The 23,583-nt window shown below is 35.6% G+C and overlaps 1 protein-coding gene across 2 annotated transcripts in view; it reads right to left on the bottom strand.

Annotated features, from left to right (window-relative positions):
- The window catches only part of LOC149808155 (codanin-1-like), a 107,338-nt gene that overhangs the window by 35,319 nt on the left and 48,436 nt on the right, over positions 1-23,583 (bottom strand). For both annotated transcript variants that reach the window (XM_089973947.1, XM_089973955.1), the window contains exons 13-16: positions 15,552-15,718; positions 13,188-13,266; positions 7,770-7,856; positions 2,115-2,169 (exon numbers count right to left, since the gene is read on the bottom strand). In XM_089973947.1, coding sequence (XP_089830073.1) covers positions 2,115-2,169; positions 7,770-7,856; positions 13,188-13,266; positions 15,552-15,718 — 388 coding nt within the window. The remainder of the gene's footprint in view (positions 1-2,114; positions 2,170-7,769; positions 7,857-13,187; positions 13,267-15,551; positions 15,719-23,583) is intronic.

The raw sequence follows: 23,583 nt of genomic DNA, 5'->3' as shown, positions 1-23,583 counted from the left end.
ATATTTTTCTTCAGTTTGAACAACAAATCATCCATTTTAATATCTGTACACTACTCTATTTCTTTTACCTTCTGTTCAAAGTAAATTATTATTTCTATATTTTGTTCTATTCAACTGTATGAAACTTGTATTTTAAAATTAATTATTGCATGTTTTTAGAAAAAAAATTCAGTGAGCGAAAGAAAATCATGCTTTTCCAAAAATAATTACCCAATCACACTAACATTTGGGAAATACACTTTTTACCTCCAAATCCAGCTCTACAAATATGGAAATATGTCTTTATATACATATGCTCCCTTTGCTAGGTGACCACCCATATCCCAGATGTTTACCAGTTTAGGCTAAAGCAAAACCTGTAACAGTATGCTTATATTGTTGGGAAGGGTGGGAGGGTTTAACAGTAGTGGGTTAAGTATTTTGGGAGAAACATAATTTACTTTTTTAAAAGTCCGTTCTCCATCTAATACAATGTCTGATCACATTAACATCAGGGCATATAGGGTATGAGGAGGAGGAAATGCTTGAGGATGAACTTCCCTTAATGGGAAAATAGCAAAACTGAAGATTATATATTTAAACACATGCAACGGCAATCCCTGTGGGTTCCCACACCTGGCTATTGCCTTACATTCAAGTGTTTTCCAGGCAAATCCAGTGCAAGTTGTAAGGTCATGCCTTGGGCTGAGGTTGTTTTCTTTTCCCTCTCCTGGATGCTACTGTGACATTTCTGTAGGTGATCATCCAATGGGGAAACTCCCGTTCAACCCCCAAACTAAAGAGGGGTGAATGAAGGAACAGTGAAGAGTTGTACATAGTGGGACTTAAGAGAAGTTAGGTAAGAAGAAGTAGCTCAACATTTCTAACCAACTAAGATGTGGCACTAACTGCTTGCATGACCACTTAATAACAGAGTAGAGTATACATGTAGATCACAGTAATGATCTTGTGTATTATGCAAGTTAGCTACATCCAAATGATAAACACTGTTATGTGATTTGTACCAGTATGGTGAGAAAGTTGCACACTAGTGAATCAATGAAAAGTAGGCTCATGAATTACAGGGGTCGCAATTTTTATCAGAGATATGCCTGGAAATTTTTTCAATCTTTGATGATGTGGTAAAATTCTGAAGGATAGATGTTTGTCATCTTTATCAATGTCATTGCCCTTGCATGTGGCATGGACTGCCAATGAAAGAGGGCATTCTAACTTAGGCAAAATTCTATATATCTCTTCAAAAGTCAACTTAAAACTGAACTCCATCCTGGTTGGAAATTTTTTCATTGAAGTCCATGTCGCTCATCATTGACAGGATTGTCATCCTCCTGTATGATCATTCTGTATGGCAGTGACAACAATGAATCGCCACCATGCATATAAAAGGTTTTACCTGTCGGATATACTAGTAGGGCTATCAATCTAGTGGGATTGAGGGGAGTTAATCTGTTTGAGTTACTTCCCTTAATCTATTATTTTTGGAGAGAAAAGAGAGAGAGAGATAGAGTAAGAGGTCTTCCTGCCAGGAACTTTTTCTCAAATATAATCAAATTCTGTTCAGCAGGTTTTGAAAACATGTCTTTTAAAGAGATTTTACTATTTTTAGTAATAGTGGCTATATCTTTGAGTGGATCAGCATCATCTATATAAATCGAAAAGACCATCATGCCAGATCTTGCTGTACCAAATTTGGTCAAATTGCTCTTTTCTGAGAAATTTAAAATAGCAATTGTTGATGGATGCACAATATATGTCATACACTACACCACACACAACAGATACAAGGGCAAACCATATGCTTATTTGGCCTTCCGCCAGATGAAATGAAGATCATTCTCAACAAATATCCATACCTTTTAACAAAATATTATCATACCCTCTCTAAACTAATGTATAAATAGATTTGTTTTTAAGGAGAGAATGGATGGGTGCAAAGATGGATGCACCAACATGAACAATCACAATTTAGTGTGGAAAATCTAAAATGTTTGAAGAGTGGCACTTCATCTTAAAATATTATGACTTTTATCACAAATTAAAACTCTAACTGACTTGTTCATGTAGAATCCTTTACATGGATAACAAACTTCAACTTAAACATAGTTGTCAATTACCTAAATATGGACAGCAAATATAAAGCAGTGACTGATCAACGAAATTTGTCACATCCTGAAAAGAGGAAGATAAAAAAAATACAATATATTTCATAAAACTCTACTTTCATAAATATGTTTACAAAACTACACACACACAATGTTTAAAGCTGCAATTCCTAATTAGATCCATTACAAAAAGGTACCTGAAACAAATCTCAACATTTTTGCAAAGAAATATTTATATGTTACAATTGCACAATGTATAAATGAAATCCAAGTTGTTGTTTTTAATTATAATTGTGCTGTCCTCATTATTTACTATCACAGCCTTGTGTTTACCTTCCAAATTATTTAGTACCTCATCTCCCAATGCAAAATGAAAAGAAATTTTTTCCTAATTACAGTGGTATCATAGAAACTCAACAGATCATTCCATTCCCAGGTTTAAAATCACTTATAATGGCAATGTGTGCTAATATAAAATAACTAATATCATGATAGTTTTCTTAACAAATACTAATCATGCAAAAATTCAGGGTTCATACAGAATTCTAAATGATAAATTCAAAGACTTTTCCCAAACTTTCAAAGACCACAAAAATAGATTTCCAAGACCTATTTTCACTAACATTTTGTATACAAGTTTTATTATATGGGAAAACAATGAATGCAAAATACTACAATATTATTTAGTGATGAAATGAAACTGAATGGGTCATCAAAAGAAAGAAACCAGGAAACCTCAACTACTCCCGAATCTAACAACCTTGGACAATTTTATTTGTGATTATGAAAGAATTAAAATGTTTGGGTTTATTTCAATTTTCAAAGACTTTTAAAGACCTCAGGGTAATCTGCTTCATTTTCCCAAACTTTCAAGGCCTTGAAAATGCTACCTCATTTTTCCCAAACTGTCAAAGACCTTCAAACACTGTATGAACCCTGCAAATAATGAACATTGTTGATCAAAAGACTGGAACTATCTGACAGGGTCCAAAGCATATTTCCTTCCAAATTTTGAAGACTTTTTCAAGGTTTTCTCAAAGTTGAAAATCGTGTTTGTCAAGGTATATTATTATTAAAGGTATTTTTTAAAGGATACATAAATTAAAACATATTTAAACACAAGTTAATACTTACTATTACTTGATATGAGAAACCTTCTTGAAAATTTATTTTAAAAAATTATGTAATCAAGAGTTTGATGTACTTGTTTCTGATTAACGCTATAGAGCATATCTGGGCATTTAATTAATGTATAGTCAGCGAACAATGCTTATTTCACAGATGAACACAACACTACACTAAGTCCATGATATTTTCCAGCAATATGTGGCTGTAGAGCACTCACTTCCATTACAAGTAAATTAATATCCTTCTGGCATAATTTGCATTTTGCAAAGCTCTCTGAGAAAGATGTCATTCTCCAAACATTTAACTTTTCGTCCTCTAGGTGCTTAAGTTGTAATCTGCACCCAGCCATTATCAAAGTGTAAGACTGATTCAAAATTTAAATCACAGTTACATCCAGGCTCCATACAATCAGAAGTTGAAAAGATATGACTGCAGACTGACCAACAGTTGTGGGATATTTTCATTCGGGCAAACAATTATCAAAACTTTTTCTTTTCCCCTCATTTATTTTTCATTTGAATCTTTGAAATTAAAACTATTAATTCCTTCAGTTTGTAAGAAAATCAAGGATTTTCAAAGTACCCAGATAAATTTGGTACTTTTCAATGTGTTCTTTATCAATCCTTTTTTAAGGTACCTTATGGACCTGGATTTGTTGTTGTTATTGTTGCTGTAGGGTTTAACGCCATTTCTCAGCACAAGATAGGTTATACATGGTGACTAGTATCAATGGTGGAGGAAGAACCCAGTAAAACCCCAGAAAGTACCACCGACCCACAAGAAGCTACTGGCAAGCCTTCTCACATACCCTGATTTGAAGAGTTTCATTGATTTCATTTGACAAGGGCACAAATATAAGATTCTTTGAGTGAATATTTTGGCAAGTAAGAACCCAGGAAGAACAACCAACCCACAGGAAGCTACCAGAAAGCTTTCTCACATACCCTCAGTTAGTTGAGACTTGAACTCGTGCAGACAGAGATGAGATACATGAATGACCCCTAAAGCAAGCATTGCATTCCGGACCACTTGACCAACTGGGGCCCCTGTAAGAATCTATTTATCACATGACAAAAAACAGCCATTTGTTTTACCAAACCAATGAAAGTGTATTGAAATGACTTGGATACACAGTTGGACATTATGAAATTATGCCTTTCTTTTGCCAAAGTTTTGATCTCATTCATGACATCACAAGGTGTTATTACATGTTACACATGCATGCCAACCATTACGCTTTTGGCATAATCATTAAGTTTTCACTAAATTACGCCTTACACTTAAACGTATTTGGGTTATGTGTTTTCGGTATATCCCCCTTTAAAAAAAATTAATTTGTTTTCTCAATTTTATTAACATCCCATTAATCCCACAGACCGTATTCTAGACAAGACGGCTTCTACATAACTACAATATAAGAGTACGCTTGTCCGTAGACTTGCATGCACTTTCCTAACAGTATTATGTTCTATTTATAGCAGCTGCCTTATTTCCAAGAAACATGCTGGTTTCTATTTTCAAACTTTTGACCTTGATTTCTATTTATAGCAGCCATATGGCTTAGTTAGGAGAGAACAGACTGTTTTTCTAATTTTTAATCTTTACTCGCAGATTCTTTGTTCTAATTCATATCTGGTAAAGAACCAGTCTGTAGGTATTTGGCACTAAAAGTCAAGTCAGATTTATTCTAGTTGATGCATGCGATAGAGCAAAAATGTTTTCAAATAATTTCACTGATGGATTAGAAAAAGATGAAAAACTGATTCAAAGATGAATACATGAACTACATAATACAGCATTCCATTCTAGGCAGCTACATGCCCACTGCAGGCTGTGTGGAAAGGATTTTAATATTGGTCATAGTGGTAAAACAAATAAACCTTGAATTAGCTCATTTAACTAACTCCAATACTAAGGTAACTTCTTTTTTACAGCAGAACTAAATTGTAGACAGGTATTTTATAGATCCAGAGGCATTATTTACCAAGTTCTTAAAAGAACATGGTCTACCCCTAGTGGTAGAAGACTACGTGGGTCCTTAGTTCAAAAAGCTGTTTCCTGATTCAAAAATTGGAGAAAATATGCAGGTGCTAGAACAAAATCATCTAATACTGTTTGGTGTTAAGCAGAAAATACTTCACTTAAAATTGCAGAAGCCACGAAAATTTGGCCCTTTAGTATTGCAAGAGACAGGAGTAGTGATTATGATGAAAAAAGTTGTACTTGGTCTGTGTAAGTCTTTGACAATGAAAAGAGCAAAGACAGAGTGCTCTTCTTTCATTACCAGAATTAACAGTAGATTCCACTGGAGAAAACATTTTTGATTTGCTTGATAATGCTCTGAATAAATATAAGTTGGCAGAACTGTATGGGGTTTTCAGCTGATAATGCATCAGTGATGAATGGAATTCATAAAGGAGTTGCATTCTATATTTTGAAAAATGTCTCCATCAGAGTACATATCAGTTTGTCCCTGTCATATGATGCACCATGCTGCAGGAAAGACTGCTGATAAATTAGAAGGAGAACTGAAGTATCAAGTTGGCATTCTACCTGAGAACGTACTTCATGCGGATGTGCAATGACACCTTATTTCCCAGCTAAAAGACTCAATAACTGGAAGATATAAATTTCCTCTTCTTTGTCAGGTTATGAAAGGAATATTGGTTATTTACCATTCTAATGCTGTGAGAGATTGTTCAGTATTGTTAACAAAAACAAAATTGAATTCAGATCCAGGCTCAGTAACCCAGTATTAAGTGCTCTACTGGTGTGCAAAACATCCATAGTCTCAGCTGGTACAAAGTGTTTTGAAATGCAGTACGTGAGTCTCTTGCTTTTTAAAGCTAAATACATGAAAACTTGAAGCAGTAATAAATACATGAAAACTTGAAGCAGTAATTAATGTTAAAAGACTACTCTTTTCTGCTCGGATTACTCTTTTTGTTCAGTTGAATTACACTTATTCCTTGCCAGGGGTTGGTATGAATGGTTACATATATAAACAAAATGATATGGGTACAGTAATGTAAATAACAGTAGTCACGTGCTAAAACATTTTATTATATATTTCATAGTGAGATACTGAAATATACCAGTGAGAGAAAAATTATATCACCACAATGGCAATATCACATTTGGAATTACTTTCTTTTCCCATTTAGAAAATATATCTGTCCCTATGTTTGTTGTTTATACTGATATTTCCATATTCAGGTCTATTTCATTTCTCTTCTTCTTCTCTCTCCCTTCCACTCCATCTCCCCCGCCACATCAGATGTACAGATCTTAAAATGTGTAAATTGTAGACACTCTAGTTGCGATTTATGCAATCAATGAAATGCCATCAAGGAATGCCCAAAAGCAAACTCTAAGCATCAAAAATTAGACTTCACATATGTACTTTTTTAAAATTAGTTTTCGACATGAATCATGGGAACTGCCAGTGACTGAACTTACATCACTTATTGCTATGTATAACTCATATAGTAGTGCATACCTGTAATACTCTGACAAATGGTACATACTTTTAGAACAAAATACTCATGATTAAATATAGTAAAACAATTGTTTTAAATAGCAATTTTAACTTGCATCCCAACAGTGTTTGAAAACAATGGATAAATCAGGCATTGATTAGTCTTGATTGCAAACCAAAATTAAGAGACAACAAAAACTGGACACAGCATCTGCTAATGTCAGAGCTAGGCTGGCAGCTTGCCAATGCCATAAAAAAATTGTCTGAATGAAGAAATAAAGAGAATGAATCCTTAGAAATAAACTCACAATCATTAAAATCTTTCATTTAAAGATATTATGTCAGATAAAACCACTCTTCATGTCTCTACATTACCCAACCCCAATAGTATCAATCTGTGTATGAAATATGTTAACAAAAAAAAAATGTTTTGAGTTTCGTACAAAGAGTAATTATTTTAACAGAATACACAATATGAAGCTTATGAACAAGTTTAATTTGTAAAACAATGATGCCACAAAATTATTGCAAAATTCAGGAACTTTTTTTTATTGATGTAGAACTGCTAACTGCATTGGCACATAATTGAGATAACCAATGCAAACTGATGGTTTTTGCCGTGAAAAAATATATAATAAAAAGAAAATCTACAAGTAGATAAACGAAAATATTTCACTCAAGTCGAAGCATTTTTGTATTGATACCTGTGGCTTTGCGACTTATAATAATACACTTATTAAATATTTCTATATATCTACACAAAAAATGTAGATATCTTCTATTTACTTAATATTAAAGTTTACTTCATTTACATGGATAACTATCCAGTACATACAATTGTCCCCAGATCTTGGGTTTTATTCCCTTCAAACTCTCTAGCCTCCAACTCATGCCTATATGGAGTAGGTAATATTGATAAAATCTTGCTGTGCAAATTGCTATAAAGAAATGTAATAACTGCACTGAATACATGACACAAAAAAACAACACTGATGTATACTGAACTGATGTTTAAGGTAGTAAATGAATAAATAAAAACAAATTAGAAACCAACACATTACCAGAGCTGAGGGAGAGTCATTCAAAATTAAATCTTGAACATTTTCTGGGATTTCTGATGCAAACAGACCTTCTGGAATAACTGGAATCTACAAACAGAAATAGAAAGAAGTGAATATGAGAAAAATTAAATCCATTTGTCAACTGAAAAAAAAACTCATAGGCAGACTCATGATGAAACTTATGAATGATTTTGTATCAGTGTGAATTATTCATTATAACAACTTTCACTATAACCAAGTAATCTACTTCATATTATTCCATATGTTCATTAGAAGATATATTATAACCACATAATCTATTTCACATTGTGTCCTATGTCCAATGAATTATATCATTACAACCCAATAATCTATTTCATTGTGCCCTGTGTTAATATAATCATATCACTATAACAAAACCGCCTCTCACATTGTGCCATGTTCATTAGATCATATTTAGACATTAAAATGAGGCTTACTGTAACTTATTTATTGTATTTAACATTTGCTGCTGAAGGAAAACATATCTTTCACAGGATGTAAACTTTAAAAAGAAAACCACCAACTGTGGTATGACCAAAATTACAAACCATAATATGTAGGTCAGTTACCTAGTTTTTCATTAATGGCTGTAATACTTCTCAAAACACAATTCTACACCAAGCCATGCAATGACATAGGTCATAGTACCCATGAAAATTAGCAAAATGCAATGGTTACATCACAGTGACCTGATTTTCACTAAAAGGTGTAATACTCTAAATGACACTTCAAAATATCAACTTATGTGACTCAATAAGCAATAAAGTCTGAGAAAATGAACAAAATATAAACCCTTATCCAAAAGAAATTGAGCTCCAAAGTAAATAAAAGTCGCTGAACCAAGAAATATAGGTCAGTTACTTAATCCCACTAAAGGAAAGTATTCCAAATGTCATATCTAAATAACATGTCATTCTGCCAGCAACAGTATCTTAGAAACAAATTTCAGGGGCTAAAATGTTTTTTCAACAATACTCTTAAATCTTTATGTTAGGAACCCTTCCACTATCTTACACATCCAGCCCTCAAAAGTGAAAAACAATTTCAACCAAACCTTCACACCTGTTTTAGAAATAAAAGTGGTAAAACATCACCTGTGTATTGTGGCAGCAATAAGATTAAAGTCATCTCCCACTGAAAAGAGTCAATGTTTGTTGAAAAACTTAGGTCAATGACCAAACTAAACTTGCCACTGGAACTGCTAAGAAAATTTTAAGCAAAGTGCTGGTTTGTGTTGTGAACATTACTTCCACCTTCATGGAAAGAGTCTATTTTGTGATGTAAGGATCTGCCTTGTAAGCGTCTTTGAGGACATCTGTGGCAATAGGAACACTTGATGGCAGCAAAGCATGGTGTCATTTGTGTGCGAAGGAGAAAGTCAGTCCCTCTCTCACTTCACCCTGTTGTTGCTTGCTCTGAAAAACTGAGCCTTTGCTCAAGGGCAATGTTTAGAGAAGGGGTCCCCCATTCAGCATGCTTTCGAGGGATCCATACTACTTCTTGTCTCTCTTGAATGATGACTGTGTGTGTGATTTGGATTTTTAATGTGACTTTAACAATTTTTCAGTCATATCACTATGATGTCTGCAGTGTGGTAGTTTATAGTGATGTCTAGCACTGGGGCATCGTGCTGCAGACATGTAGAATGATGTCCCACCCAGTCACACTATCCTGACACCAGGCTGACTAGTCCAAACACTAACCTCTTAATGCTGAATGCCTAGCAAGGCAGCTGTTAGTAGTATTTTTATTAGTCTTTGGTATGACTTAGCTCGGGTTTGAACATTTGACTCCTGCATCCAAGGTGGATGCTCTAACCAATACACCACTGGAGCATTCCCCTTGGGAGATGAAGGTGGGATTCTTGGTCATTGGGCCTGTTCTAGGCTAGCCTCCTTGGCAGCCCATTTCCTGATTTATATATTGCTATGAAATAGCAGTTTCTTTATGTGGATATGAAATAGCAGTTTCATAGACAAAGGTCATGGTCTCCGAGCAGCACAGATATGGGCAGGAAGACAAATCTCACCACAAGTTGTAAGTCAATGAAAACAGCTACTGATGTGGAAAAGAATTGTTAAGATGCTCTGTTCAGTACATGAATCATGCACAAGGCCGACTCCCAGGTATGTCTGCATGTCAGCAAAGGTCTCAATGGTGATATTTAGATTATACTTGGCTTGCTGAAAAGATAACTTAGAAGCCCAGATTGAGAATGGATCCAACACATGCAGTCCTTGAAACTGGTCACTGCACCTTTTAAATGAAAATCAAACTTAATGCAGAGTGAATATGAAACAAATGCAAACAAATTTAAATGCAAACACAGTACAAGAAGCAAACTGAGTACAAAATGCAGAGTACAAAATGCAAAACACTGAAGAATGACAAAAGAACAAAAAGTACAAATGTTTTCTCCTGAATGGCTTTGAAAATTGATAAAATAACCCCATGCCAGTGTGCATGCTTTGAAAATGGACTTATTCCCAAACAAATGATAATGATTACCACCATACTGCAGCATAATGTAATAACAGCAACAGTTGTATTTTCTGATGCATTGCTCCCTTGCAGGTGAAACACAGGTATTTTCTTGATGTTACATGAATTGAAATGTGGATGTATGTGTCAGACAAGCACATGATTACTGAGTATTTGGACCTTGTTGTTTTCATTATGTTGTTGCTGTTGTTGTTCTCGGGTTTAATGCCATTTTTCAGCACAAGATATGCTATACACGGCGGCCAGTATAACTGGTGTATGAAGAACCCTGGAAAACCCAGGGAAGAACCACCAACCCACAAGAAGCTCCTGGCAGGCTTTCCCATCTACCCACGCTAACCGAGACTTGGACTCAAACCCACGCAGACAGAGGTGAGATGGCAGTGATCCGAAACGGTGAGCGCTTTAGACCACTCGGCCACTCGGGGTCCCGCATTTTCATTATGAACTTCGAGGCTTTTATGAATACACTGAGATAGCCTAAGTCTAAAATAGGGTGCAAATTCTCATTGTATTTCTTGACCAAGAACAGCCAGAGGATTCTGTTTTATGAATGATCTCTACCACTCTTTTATCTAGTAATGTCTTTTATCTCCTTTTGCAAGATGTCGGCCTTTATGGGATCAGTTGGAGTCTCTATCATTAAGGGGAGTGGCAAGAGGCTGACTGAACAAGATGCAGAGCCCCATTGAAACCAACCGTATCAGCCAGGTCATAAGGGAATAAATTAGTCCATGAGATGTTGAAAAGAAGGAGCCTGGCACCCACCTGAGGGTTGCAAGAGGACAGTAGAGGAGACAAACCATCGTTTGAAGTCAGGTGTTCAAGAGGTGGAGGACAACAGCTTCCTCTCTACCCTCATACTTGTGTTCAAGAAGATTAGACAATCTAAGATTGATCGCTCTGTCTCTCAAAGGTTAATGCAAATGAGTATAACCTCTATCACATCTCTGATGCTTGTCATCCCATCTCTGAGACTTGTCATCCCATCTCAGATGCTTGTCATCCCATCTCTGATGCTTGTCATCCCATCACTGAGGCTGCTAACAACATGGGTGAGCCAAGTATAGATTTTCTAGTGACTTCATTAGAGGCAACTCCTGTGCTGCCTGTTTTCTGATTTCCTTCACATGCCCCACAAATACAAGTGGTACCCAGAAGGGAAAACTATGTGGTGTAGTTTAAGCAATGCAGAATGCAAAAGATTATCCCTTTGTATTAGATCTAAGTTAGAGGAAGGTGTTATCCCTAGCAAGATAGGCTGCCCTATTAATGACTTTGGAGATGTGAATGACCGCATCCAAAGTGTGATCATGAACTGGAGGAACAGGGCCATCTTGACTGGTACTACATAGTCCAGTTCTTGAGGCTGGGATGGGGTACAGGATATTGATCCAGACAGCAGGTCTGTAATTCTCATATGCGTGTGTGTGTGTGTGATTGTTTAATTTTTAACATAGCTTTAACAATTTTTCAGTCATATCCCATGACCTCCCGCATCCGAGTCAGACGCTCTAACCAATAGGCCACCAGAGCGATCTAATTCTGATATGCAAGACAGTAACTGAAGCTGTTGCTGCTCTCTATCTTGCCACCCAGCAAGTGGCATAGTTCTGAACCTTTGTGTGCAGGCTCGAGATGTCTTCATCCTTCAAGGTGTGCTTCTGTGCCTTGCCTTTTAGTATCTCAAGTCTTGCCACCCACTGACTTCAGTCCATATGATGAAAGTCTGAAATGTATCGACTGTAAGACAACTGGAGTAAGCTACACATGTAGATTGGTTGTCAGTCTGGTCTTGCCCATAGTCTATATCTGAAGGAAAAAAAATAGAGCTGCCAATATATACATGTCCTGTTTTATGAACTTCAGAGTGGCGTGCAGAACTGCAATAGCAATGTGAGGGGACACCAACACGCCCCCTGCATGTATGTACCAAGGGAGCTTATATGTATCAAAATGGCAAAGTGATAACAATGAAAAGAATGAACTGAAATGTTGGAAATTTACTGATGAAGCATACGTCCATATGAAGATGAAACTCCTCTAACTTGCCTTATCGTAGAATACTTCAAAAATGAAGAATTCATGAGATTCGATGCTAAACATATCTAAGGGAAATAACTCTAACTGCCACCTAGGTGGACAGAAAACTTTCAGCATTCAGGAACATGTTTTAGCCTGGGATGTCTGGATTTGCGAGGTAGTAGTAAAGTATTATGACTGGGTAACATATTTGAGGAAGAAGCACAAGATTAGCTTGTTATTGTTATGACAGATAAATGCAAATTACACACAGCCAATGGAATATGGAGAAAAGAAATATGCTCTGTGTTGTTCCCAATTCATGCATCATAAGCTTTGCTTTGTAAACAAAGTTATAATTTAGTATGGAGTCTGGTGAGGGAGGGATTTACAAACATAGCCCCAGCATGAAGGAGACTATCAATCGTTGAAAATTGTCCTTTGGGATAATTCAAATAAACATGGCCCTTATCATCACTCTGGCAAATCTGTTAAAATAAAAGGTGCCCAACCTAGAATAGATGGTTTCAGGGCATCAGAGATTTCTAACTTTCTTCAGTGCTACCTAACCTCAAGGTTCATGCAAGAGAGAACAGACAGACATCTCTCCAATCTGGCAAATATTACACTTTATAAAACTCGTTTATGTTACAGAAGTTCAAAAGCATCTTATTCAATACGAATTCTAGATACACAAATGTCAATTCAGCATAGTGTCATTCGTGTGCAGCAGATGATGCTATATTCAAGACAATATGAATAGATATCAATTTCATAAATGTCAGTAAAAGCAAATAATTTATCTGACAAATTGACTTGTCTAACTTTTTAGCAGTTGTAAGCAAAGCTAGACTATACACAATGAAGTCTTACACTGAACAACCAGCTGCTGAGTGTCACCACCATAATACGGCTGAAAGTAAATTTAACTTGCAGCTGTTCCCATGTCATCCTGAAAAGAAAATCAAAGTATTGAGAATACTGATGGTTAAAGAGATATCCAGTACATTAAACAGAATCAAAAAGATGAAAAAATTATGAAAAATTGAGAATAATGTTAAAATTAATGATCATAGGCAAAAACAAAAAATGCGTCTGAATTCTGAAAGTTTCTTTCCTCAAAGCTGAAAATTAATTTTAAAAAATTAATAGAACTTTGAAGAAAATATTTCAGCAGTAACTTTATTAGAGCATTATGTCATTGAAATTATTCTAGATAAAAGCAGGCAAACAATTTAAAGGGAGGTAACCATTCCTAGTATTATAATTTCCTTTTAGAATTCAATTTTAAGTTATGTTCCTCTTTGAACAGACAGTCTCACTTTTTTAATGTTTAACATTCAATAGAACTAAACACTGAAAAGCATCTATTCTTAGAAATACAAACTATTCTTAGTAACTATGAGTAGACAGCATAACATAAGCTTGACAGGAATAAATCTCTCCAAGCCAAAATACTGATTATAGATCAACATATATTTATGAGGTATCAAAACTTCTAATGATATATAGATCTATATGCCTTTGTACTGATAGTTTGCATACTTATATACTATTCTGCATGTGAACTCCAAGGGTACACAATGTGAAATCTCTGCGTAAGTCTGGACTAGACTTCATGTCTATATCCTAATACAGGGAATTCTAGGGTCAAAAATACATGAAACTGATAGGTGATTTTCATTTAATCCTGATACAAGAAATATTTCTAATTAGAGCCATGTTTGTAAAACAAGTAATTCCTTACCTCAGTCCAACAAGAGTACTGCTACTGCAACAGTATATGCCCACTGTGTATTGAATATCATTCTATGCAGATAAAATATTGGGTGCCAAAATGACTTTTCTTCTGTCAGTGAAAGTGACCTTGCTCTTTGAAGTTTTGACCCCCAAACTAATAGGCATCTTCCTTATATTAAGTGTAAGCTACTGACAAAGTCTGGTCCAGATCTGAGACATGGAACTGATATTATCGTACAGAAACTATGTCATCTTTCATTCAATAACTTTGGCATTTGACCTTTTAACCACAAAACTGACATGCTTCTTCCTTACCCCAAGTGCAAACCATCCACAAAGTTTTACTTGGTATGTGATGCAGAATTATTACAGTGCAGAAACCATTTTATTTTTTAGTCACAGTGAGAATGACATTTGACCTTTTGAACCCAAAACTGATTGGGGTTTTCCTTACCACCAATGCAAGCCATCCATAATGTTTGGTAACTACAGATGATGGGACATTAAAGTTAATGTGCATAACCATTCTTCTTCTTAAAATGTTTTACCTTTACCTTTGACCTTTTCATCCCAAAATCAAAAAGACTCTTCCTTACCCCAAATGCAAGTCACTCATAAAGTTTGTAACTGTAAATGGTGGAGAACTCTTGTACATAAACCATATTTTTTTTTCTTTCTGTTAAAGTGATCTTGACTGTTGAGCCTTTGACTCCAAACTCATTGGGTTCTTACTTATCCTAAATGCAAGCCATGGACAACAATACAATACAACATAAGATTATCAGCCTAATGAAGAGCTTATAAAAAGATGAAGTCCAAAATAACTGAAAAATTTAGTTTGACAAATTTGCTATTATGACACAAAAACCTAATCTCATCATCCACCTATGCATGACTACCAAATTTCATTTGTCCATCTGATGTTAAGTTTTCTTAATTGTTACATGAATCTCAAACATGAACCTAAATGCTTGAATTAAAAAAATGTGTAAACAAGAGAACCATAAATTGTACATTAAAACAAATCCCATGTGTAACAGTCTTTTATGATGGCACTAGTAAGGAATGGCTGTCTCTGGAGATTACTGATCAACAAATTTCAATGACTCTGACCTTGCTTATAAAGACCTTCATAATAATTTATGGTTTCCAAAGTACCACTTTTGTTTGCGAAGAAATATTCAGAAGAACCCCTTGATACCAACAAAGTACAAATAAGATGAAATAAATGTGGTTATTATTATTACCATCCAATCTGTTATTAATTTCACATGTACATGTATTTGTCTTATTACTAAAAATGACTAACATAACTACATTAAAAACATCAGCTCAATTTGCAGACTGCCCTATGTCTGCCAAGACAATCCTGCACCCACAGTTATACTTAATGTTTTATTTCAAATATATATTTTAAAATTATATAGGTGCTAAAAGGTGCATCTATATGAGAAAGCTAAAGCGTAAATGCTAATTTGTCATTTCACAGTAATATACCTGTGTAAATGGAGTAGAAGAAACAGCAGCAGTTGGTAATAATCCAAATGAGGTGCCATAAAATCCATCATACTGAGAAACTCTACTATCCACGGCAAGGTGAGGCTGACTCGCCCCTGGGTAACAGAGGCACGCAAACAAAGCACCAGGTCAATGGGGACTTTTTGCTGCAATGAAAATAAAACCAGACAATAATACCCTATTGTAGCAAACTCTAACATTTCAAGCAGACAGAATTGTATAAACATCCTTCTATATAAAACTAACCTTAATAGGATCAGGGGTGGGGTGGGGGGCTCTCATTCCTATCTATATACATGTGTGCAACAATTAGGCCATGTGAGACAACCATTTGGAATATGCCTGTCCCAGTTTAATAATCAAAGTATATGATGTCATCATGTTTATACTATTTTGTGTTTGCAAAGTTTCAAGTTGTTATTTTAAGAACAACACCTGAATGCATATGAATCAATAGACCTGACCTTCAATTTTCATGAAAAAGATCTCTCTCTTAGATATATAAATTCTTTTAATAGTCTCAACAATCCGCCAAGAGATGGAGGCTGCCAAAATATCAGAAATGCCATTTCATGAGAGAAAATGATTTGATCATCTCCAGCACTGAAGCATTATCACCATCAGGAATTTAACACTGTTTTTCATCATATAACGTGACTATAATGTTAGGCTAGTATATTTGGTGGAGGAAGAACCCAAGAAGACCCTTGGAAGGACCACAGACCCATCGAAAAATAATGACAAACTTCCTCACATATCGACATTGTCGAACCAAGATTGGAACTCATGCAGACAGAGGTGAGTGATCAGTAAAGACCAGTCGGCCACCCAGGGCCCCTAGAATAGATAGGACTGAGACTGTGGATTTCAAAAGGAACAGAAGCTACATACGGAAGCTAATTGTTCAGTAGAAATCCAGTTTGGCAGAGAAGAGATTGAATCTTAATTACATGAAAAGCAAACATCTCTTTGCCACTGACAAAGCAAATTTATCTCCTCCATTTAAGGTGAGGAGGAACACTGTTACAAGGGTAAGATTCTTGTAGAAAGAACAGATTTTAATAGTGTTCAAAGAGCACACAAGATCCACCTTGACATTAACAAGAGATTGGTCCCTGGAGCTTAAAGTATTTGATGTAATGTGTTTGGCAGCCTTACTCAAAGAATGGTCTTGGCAAATTGATTACTTAATATGACCCAAGCATGAAGGTAGAGGGTTCGAAAAGATTGCTGAGCCTCAATCTCTTGGGCCACAAAGGAGCTATCTGGATGATCTGTGACTCCTGACCCTATGAAGAACCAGTGGCATTATTTTGAAAAGTAGGAAGGCATAGGTGTAAAGTCAATCCAACTTCAGTCTGAAGGCATTTACCATCTATGTCCTCTGGTCTGGCACTGGCAAGACATTCACTGTGAACAAGTGATTGGTTTTTCCCACAGAAAAAAAGTATATCTGCTGCCCACTGGTGTACAGACCAATCCATGCAGACTGAACTTGGCAGACTCAAGAGTAATCTCTGAAAACGTGTCCAATGAAGGAGTTCGAAACTTCCAAGCAGAGAGAAAAAGCATGTGCCTTGGCATCAGAGGTATGATAAGTGTACTCTTAAGCTAAAATTTCTTTTTATTGCTTTCTTTTGGGGGAAGGATGGAATGTACCAGGTATGAAACATGTCCCGTCTCTTTGAAACTAAGTAAAATCCAGGAATAAAATCTTGGACTTGTTATGTTCTTCAACCTTTCTACTTCATCCTTCCTTAGAAAAGAGTAAACCTCTTCCTACAGAGATACCAGAAGCAAAGCTGGTGATTCTGCCTTGCTGTGGAAAGGACCAGTGTATCATTTGACAGGTCCGACCATGCCTCTGAATAAAGGGTAAATCTGGCACCTACTTGGACATCAGGAAGGAGATTTTGCATGAGAGGGTGGGACTACCTCTCTCCATATGGAAGGGGCAGGGGTCCACAGACTTCCTTCCCCTATCTTCTTTTCCTACCTCATCATGAGAATGATGAGCAGAAAGGGGGTACAAAACTGGGGCTTATGATGTGGAACTGTTGATTAGCTGTAATCCTGCACAACTTTGGATGTCTTTAAGGCCACATTCCACAATAAGTGAAAGAGCTGTGCAGAGACCTCCACAGACACAGACAGTATGTGTCTCAAAGTCACGGTCATGGTCTCAAAGAGTTTTGTGTATCTCAGTGTTTTGGTCATGGCTTCTAACAGTCTCTACAATGCCAATAGTTCTATTGAACAAATTTTGACACTTCCTGAAGCAAATAAAAATTCTGCTTGGAAGCCAGAAGAATGATAAAATCATTTAAAAACATTACAAAACCATTATCTGTGTGCAGTTATATAACACTATTTGCAGTACACTGCTCTGTGTATTCTATTAATTTTCCTTCAAACTGCTACTGGCTCTTTTTTGCAGCTTATCCAAAATATCTTTTTCCAAAATCGTTTTCCACACAGCAAAGGTTGGATCCTGATTTAACACACCACATGGCTCTATTCTCAGCTTTCTCATTTTTTGGAGCAATTTTTATATTTCTGAAACACAAAGAGCACCTTTTTCCTTTAAAATGATGAATTTAATTAAATCTGATTCCATACAGACTTCAGGATGGGCTTAAAATCAATGCCCAATTATTTAAAGTCAAGACACACATGAAAGGTCTAAAGAAACACTGCAAATTATAGTTAACAAGTAAACACATGTTGCAGAAATTTAATTTTATAAAAAAAACAAACAAACAACACAGAACATCATGAAGAAAACACAATCAAGCAAAATGAAACATTTCGAATAATGGCAATAAACTGATCATATCAGGGCTCGAATTTAACACAAATTTCATTGTAGCCAGAAGGACTAGTATACTGAGAAATTTTTACTAGTCCTGCCAAATCTTCACTAGTCCTGTCCATAAAACAATGTCACGCACTTTGTATTCAGATTAACAACAATTTTATTTCCTAAATAGCATTATCATATGAAATGCAGAAGTACAGAAGTATAAACCCTGCATCAAATCATCAATTAGTCAATTCACATTTCTTGTTTCTCAAGATAATCTGGATCCAAATCTGGAAAGGGATCCAGGTGTCCTTTCTTGTCCTCCACCTGCACTCTGGGTCCAGATGGGGTTTGTTCTGGTCTCCTTACCCATCTCCCTGAAACATTCCACAAATGTATTCTGGTGATGGATCATATGGTGCAATATCATTTGTATGAAACATTATAAAGAGTAGGTTGGACAGAACCCAAGGTTGTAAACATTATCTCCAGTCACTCTTCACCATTTTCATCTCTGAGAAACCCCTCTCAGCATCCGCAGCTGGGATTGTCAGGATAAGGTCAATCAATGCCAGAATATTCTTGCAGTAAGCAGCACATGATTTTACAACTGTGGGCCAAGTCAAAGCATAGATATCTTTGTAACTGCAATATAACAGAATACATTAAGAAAATATTAACTTGAATAAATTTACATAAAGAAAAATGTAACGTCAATACTTAAATAATGTTTATATTTTATATTGAATTGTTTTTAAAAGCTTTCTTTATTTTTTATAATGGCTACCTTTTGAAATCAAGACACTATGCTAAAAAAAGAATTGTTAATAAAACAATGATGTTTCACCTACTTGCTGTAAACTAAACTCTTTAATATGTCTCATTCAAATTTCATTGCATCAGCATCCACACCTGCACTGACAAGCACTGACTGGAAAACCTCCACCAAAATTGCCACATCATCATCACTAAAGTCTGTATTAAACCAAAAAGTTGCATTTTAAGAAAAATAATTTAGTGCTGAAGAAATATTATGTCTATAATATTTGGATAACATCTACACATTTTTGTTATGGAACCCCAACAAAATAAATACATAAATTGATATATAAAAATATGAAAATGGGCAAAACATCAACTGTCTGATGAAAACAGTAATTGGAGATTACCTGAACTGTCTAGTGAAGATGGCCATATCTTGAAGTCTGCTATCTTGTATGCACCTATAACACCATCATGAGCATCACTAAATCTGTAGTCAAGACATGAGATTAAGGATGTTGTCACTTCCTCTCTGGTCCTTTGGATCAAATCATCTTCACCAAAGTCTATCTTTGTCAGCATAGAAGTACTGCCAAGCTGTCTAAGTTGAGGGCCATCCCTGTAAAATATGCATGGGTTAAAACAACATACTTGATTGTTGTGAGTGTGATTTGGATTTTTTAACGTAGCTTTAACCATTTTTCAGTCATATTGCTATGATGTCTGCAGTGTGGCAGTTTATAGTGATGTCTAGCATTGGGAACTCATACCGCAGACATGTAGCATGATGTCCCACCCAGTCACATTATCCTGACACCAGGCTGACAAGTCCTAACACTAACCTTTAATGCTGAACGCCAAGTGAAGCAGCTGTTAGTACAATTTTTAGAAGTCTTTGGTATGACTCAGCTGGGGATTGAACCCACAACCTCCCAAATCTGAGGTGGATGCTCTAACCACTAGTGTAAAAGTGTTCTATGACAGTTTATATTCTCAGAACAGCTGGAATGACATGAGTATTAAAACCATAAATGATTGTATTCACCTAATGATGTTTACATTTATTGATTACAAAATTGTAATTACAATACGTAAAGATCAATATAAAAAACATTCTGTGAGACAAACCATAAATTTTGCATATAATCTAATCAGCATGATTCAAGAAAGGAATGTAAGTCTGCAGAGGAGGAAATTAAATTAGCTAAGCATACTTGAATTTGTACTTCTTCAAAATGGAAATGGTGGCATCCAACTTCTGCTTGATGTCAGCAAACTGAAGCACTTGTGTCTTGCAGCATTAATGACAGTTTGGACAGAAGTGATATAACATCTGTCATGAACAGCATAAATTTCAACGTAGCAGGTTCTCTCATTATTTTCAATAATCCTTTGGCCTTACCAAGTGCATCTAATGTAGCTCCTTTCTGTGAAGGAAGCTGATAACAAAAATAACTTTTTTTAAAAATCTAACATTACTTCGTAGTTAAACAATGAATGATGAATTAACATAATATGGATAAAATATAAATAAGCAGTGGAAAAATAAGCGTAATCTTTTAATATAAAATAAGTTAAAAAATGAAAGCAATTTTTATAATTAAACTTTGTACAATTAAACTTATGAATGGAACGTGTTTTCATGTGATAAGTTCAACTGCATTATATGCGAGTGACAGTCGTGCATTTAAAGCTGCATTTTATATTTTCAATGGGTATTTAAATTTTAAATTAAAGATTAATACCTGTTCAAGGTGGTTCTTGATGGCTGTATATCCTATCAAGAAGCTGTCAAGAGCTCTCTCAGTGTGCGGTAACCAGCGTGTGCCTCCAACCCTGTTTGGCATCACTGGTGATACGTCTAGAGCAGCAAATGACCTATTTAAATTACTTCTGTTGAGGGGACTGTTATGGTAGTGATGATACAGTCCCATCAAAAGAGTGTCCATCTTTGTGTAACGGGAGATTTCTGTCACTACATCTTTATATACTCAAGCCGGTGTGCAAAGCAGTGAATAATACACTGTAAAGCTGGTTGGATGTTTTTCAGCTTAGATACAACTCGAGCATTTTTGCCCATCATTACACTTGTTCTGTCACTACCAAATGCACAATCTTATTCTGCCAATTAGTGATTCCAGCATTATCCAGTGCAGTGGTCATCACCTTCAACATCTGCCTTCTCTACACTATCAACATGCATGCCATCCCCTGGCGAGAAAAAAGTGTAATCCAAGTGGACAAAAAGAGTAATCCAAGCAGAAAAAGAGTAATCCACATATAACATGATACAATTCAAGGAGCATATGTACAAAATGATTTATTTATCCTCTGGACTTTAGCATCAATTACTGCATCAAGTTTTCATATATAACACTTTCAGCTTTAAAAAGCAACAGACTCTCATACTGCATTTAAAAAAACTTTGTACTAGCTGAGAATATGAATGTTTTGCATACCAGTAGAGCACTTAGTACCGGGTTATTGAGCCTGGATCTGAATTCAGTTTTATTTTTGTTAACAATACTGAACAATCTCTCACAGCATTAGAATGATAAAGAACCAATATTGCTTTCACAAACTGACAAAGAAGAGGAAATTTATATCTTCCAGTGATTAGGTCTTCTACCTGGGAAACAAGACGCCACTGCACATCAACTCTGTCCACATGAAGTAGAATGCCGACTTGATACTTCAGTTCTCCTTCTAATTTATCGGCAGCCTTTCCTGCAGCAAGGTACATCAAATGACAGGGACAAACTGATATGTACACTGATGGAGACATTTTTCAAAATCTATAATTCAACTCCTTTATGAATTCCAGTCATTACCGATATATTATCAGCTGAAAATCCCATACAGTTCTGCCAAGTTATGTAGAAGCCATCTTGTCTAGAATACGGTCTGTGGGATTAATGGGATGTTAACAAAAATGAGAAAACAAATTATTAATTTTTTGGGAGGGGGATATACCAAAAATGCGTAATCTGAATATGTTTAAGCGTAAGGCGTAATTTATTGAAAAAAAGCATAATGGTTGGCATGTATGTATCAATTGCTAAGAATGATGATTTAATCTCTCCTCCTGTGCAAATTCTTATATATACAATTTCTTCCTCCTGAACTGAACTGTCAGTACAACCGTCGCACACTACTGCAAGACACCTTGCTTCATTCACACCTTGGACAAATTTCTGCATTTCACTTTCAGCCAAGCAGTGAGTAAATGTAACAACCTGTTTATCATTCCTGTAAGTCTCTCCAACATCAACTCCTTTCATCTCATCCAGATGACACATCCATACAAAATCATCAAATGGTCTTCTGTTCTTCACGATAGTATGTGCATTTCTAAACAAACTAACCAGCTGGTCAAACACATTCTGACTTAAACTTTCCAAGATCTTATCAGGGTTTGATTATTCTGGTGGTATCTGCATAACTGCTTTTCTCTCTGAACTCTTTTTGTGTTGCCCATGGCTTTCATGTACGTTTACCAATTCAATTTTGAAGTTCAAACAAACCCACAACAAAACTGGATGTTTTCTTTGTGTTTGTTTTTGCGAATCACATAAACCAGTTACACCGCATAATGTTCTTTTCCTAATCATAATTCAGCCACTCCCTGTCTTTTGTCCATGTCTTCTGAAACTTTTGATTAAGTTTTTCCCTATCATAATAATTATTCCTCTTTTTTATGTCATTTTCATTCAACTTCTGCTTTTTCCCTGTGGCTGAACACCTTCTTTGTCTGTCTTATAAGGAGGGAATTGTGCCTCATTTTGAAATATGAGATGTTACAGTATATCTATGTGAATTATTTAAAGTAAGAAAAGGAATAGCACAGTGTCCTTTATATAAGAAAGTCAGAGCAAGAAACATGTTTCAAAACACGTGTCTTTACCCCAACCTAAATTAAATGGCCTCTCCCTAATAAAGACTTAACTTCAGTGGATGTTCTGCATGACCAAAGCAGTGGCTATTGTAAACACTGTTATAAAATATTAGCATCAGAAGGTAGTGTTCGTTTCAGTTTGGAAAAGGTGTATTCCCACCAAATAAAGAAATCCGACTCTGCGCGTTTTATTTAACAGCTCCATTTACGGTCTCATCATTAACAGCGTAAGTTTGGTAATTCTTACTAAATAATCAGACCTCAATGTATTGTTGAAATTAATAAACAGGCGGAAAAGTTTTTATCTTAGATGCCCATGCTCAGAGACTTTAATTCCCAACAAATGTATGGCTTTCTGCATGGATATCTCCAAGTGTATTCAATTATTCGTTCATTCTTGTAAGAGAAAAAAAAAAAAAAACTATTCTATCATTATAGAAAATGTAGTTGTATGAAAAGGATGTGTCAATAACGTAATCGTAATAAATTGATCTAATTCTTATAATTATTTCGATGCAAATGTAAAATATGCAGTTTCCCATTTGTGACTG

The sequence above is a fragment of the Sinohyriopsis cumingii genome, chromosome 1 (assembly GCF_028554795.1).
Source record: "Sinohyriopsis cumingii isolate HCF-2022 chromosome 1, ASM2855479v2, whole genome shotgun sequence".
Lineage (NCBI taxonomy): Eukaryota > Metazoa > Mollusca > Bivalvia > Unionida > Unionidae > Sinohyriopsis > Sinohyriopsis cumingii.
This window is presented reverse-complemented; position numbering and strand designations above follow the sequence as displayed.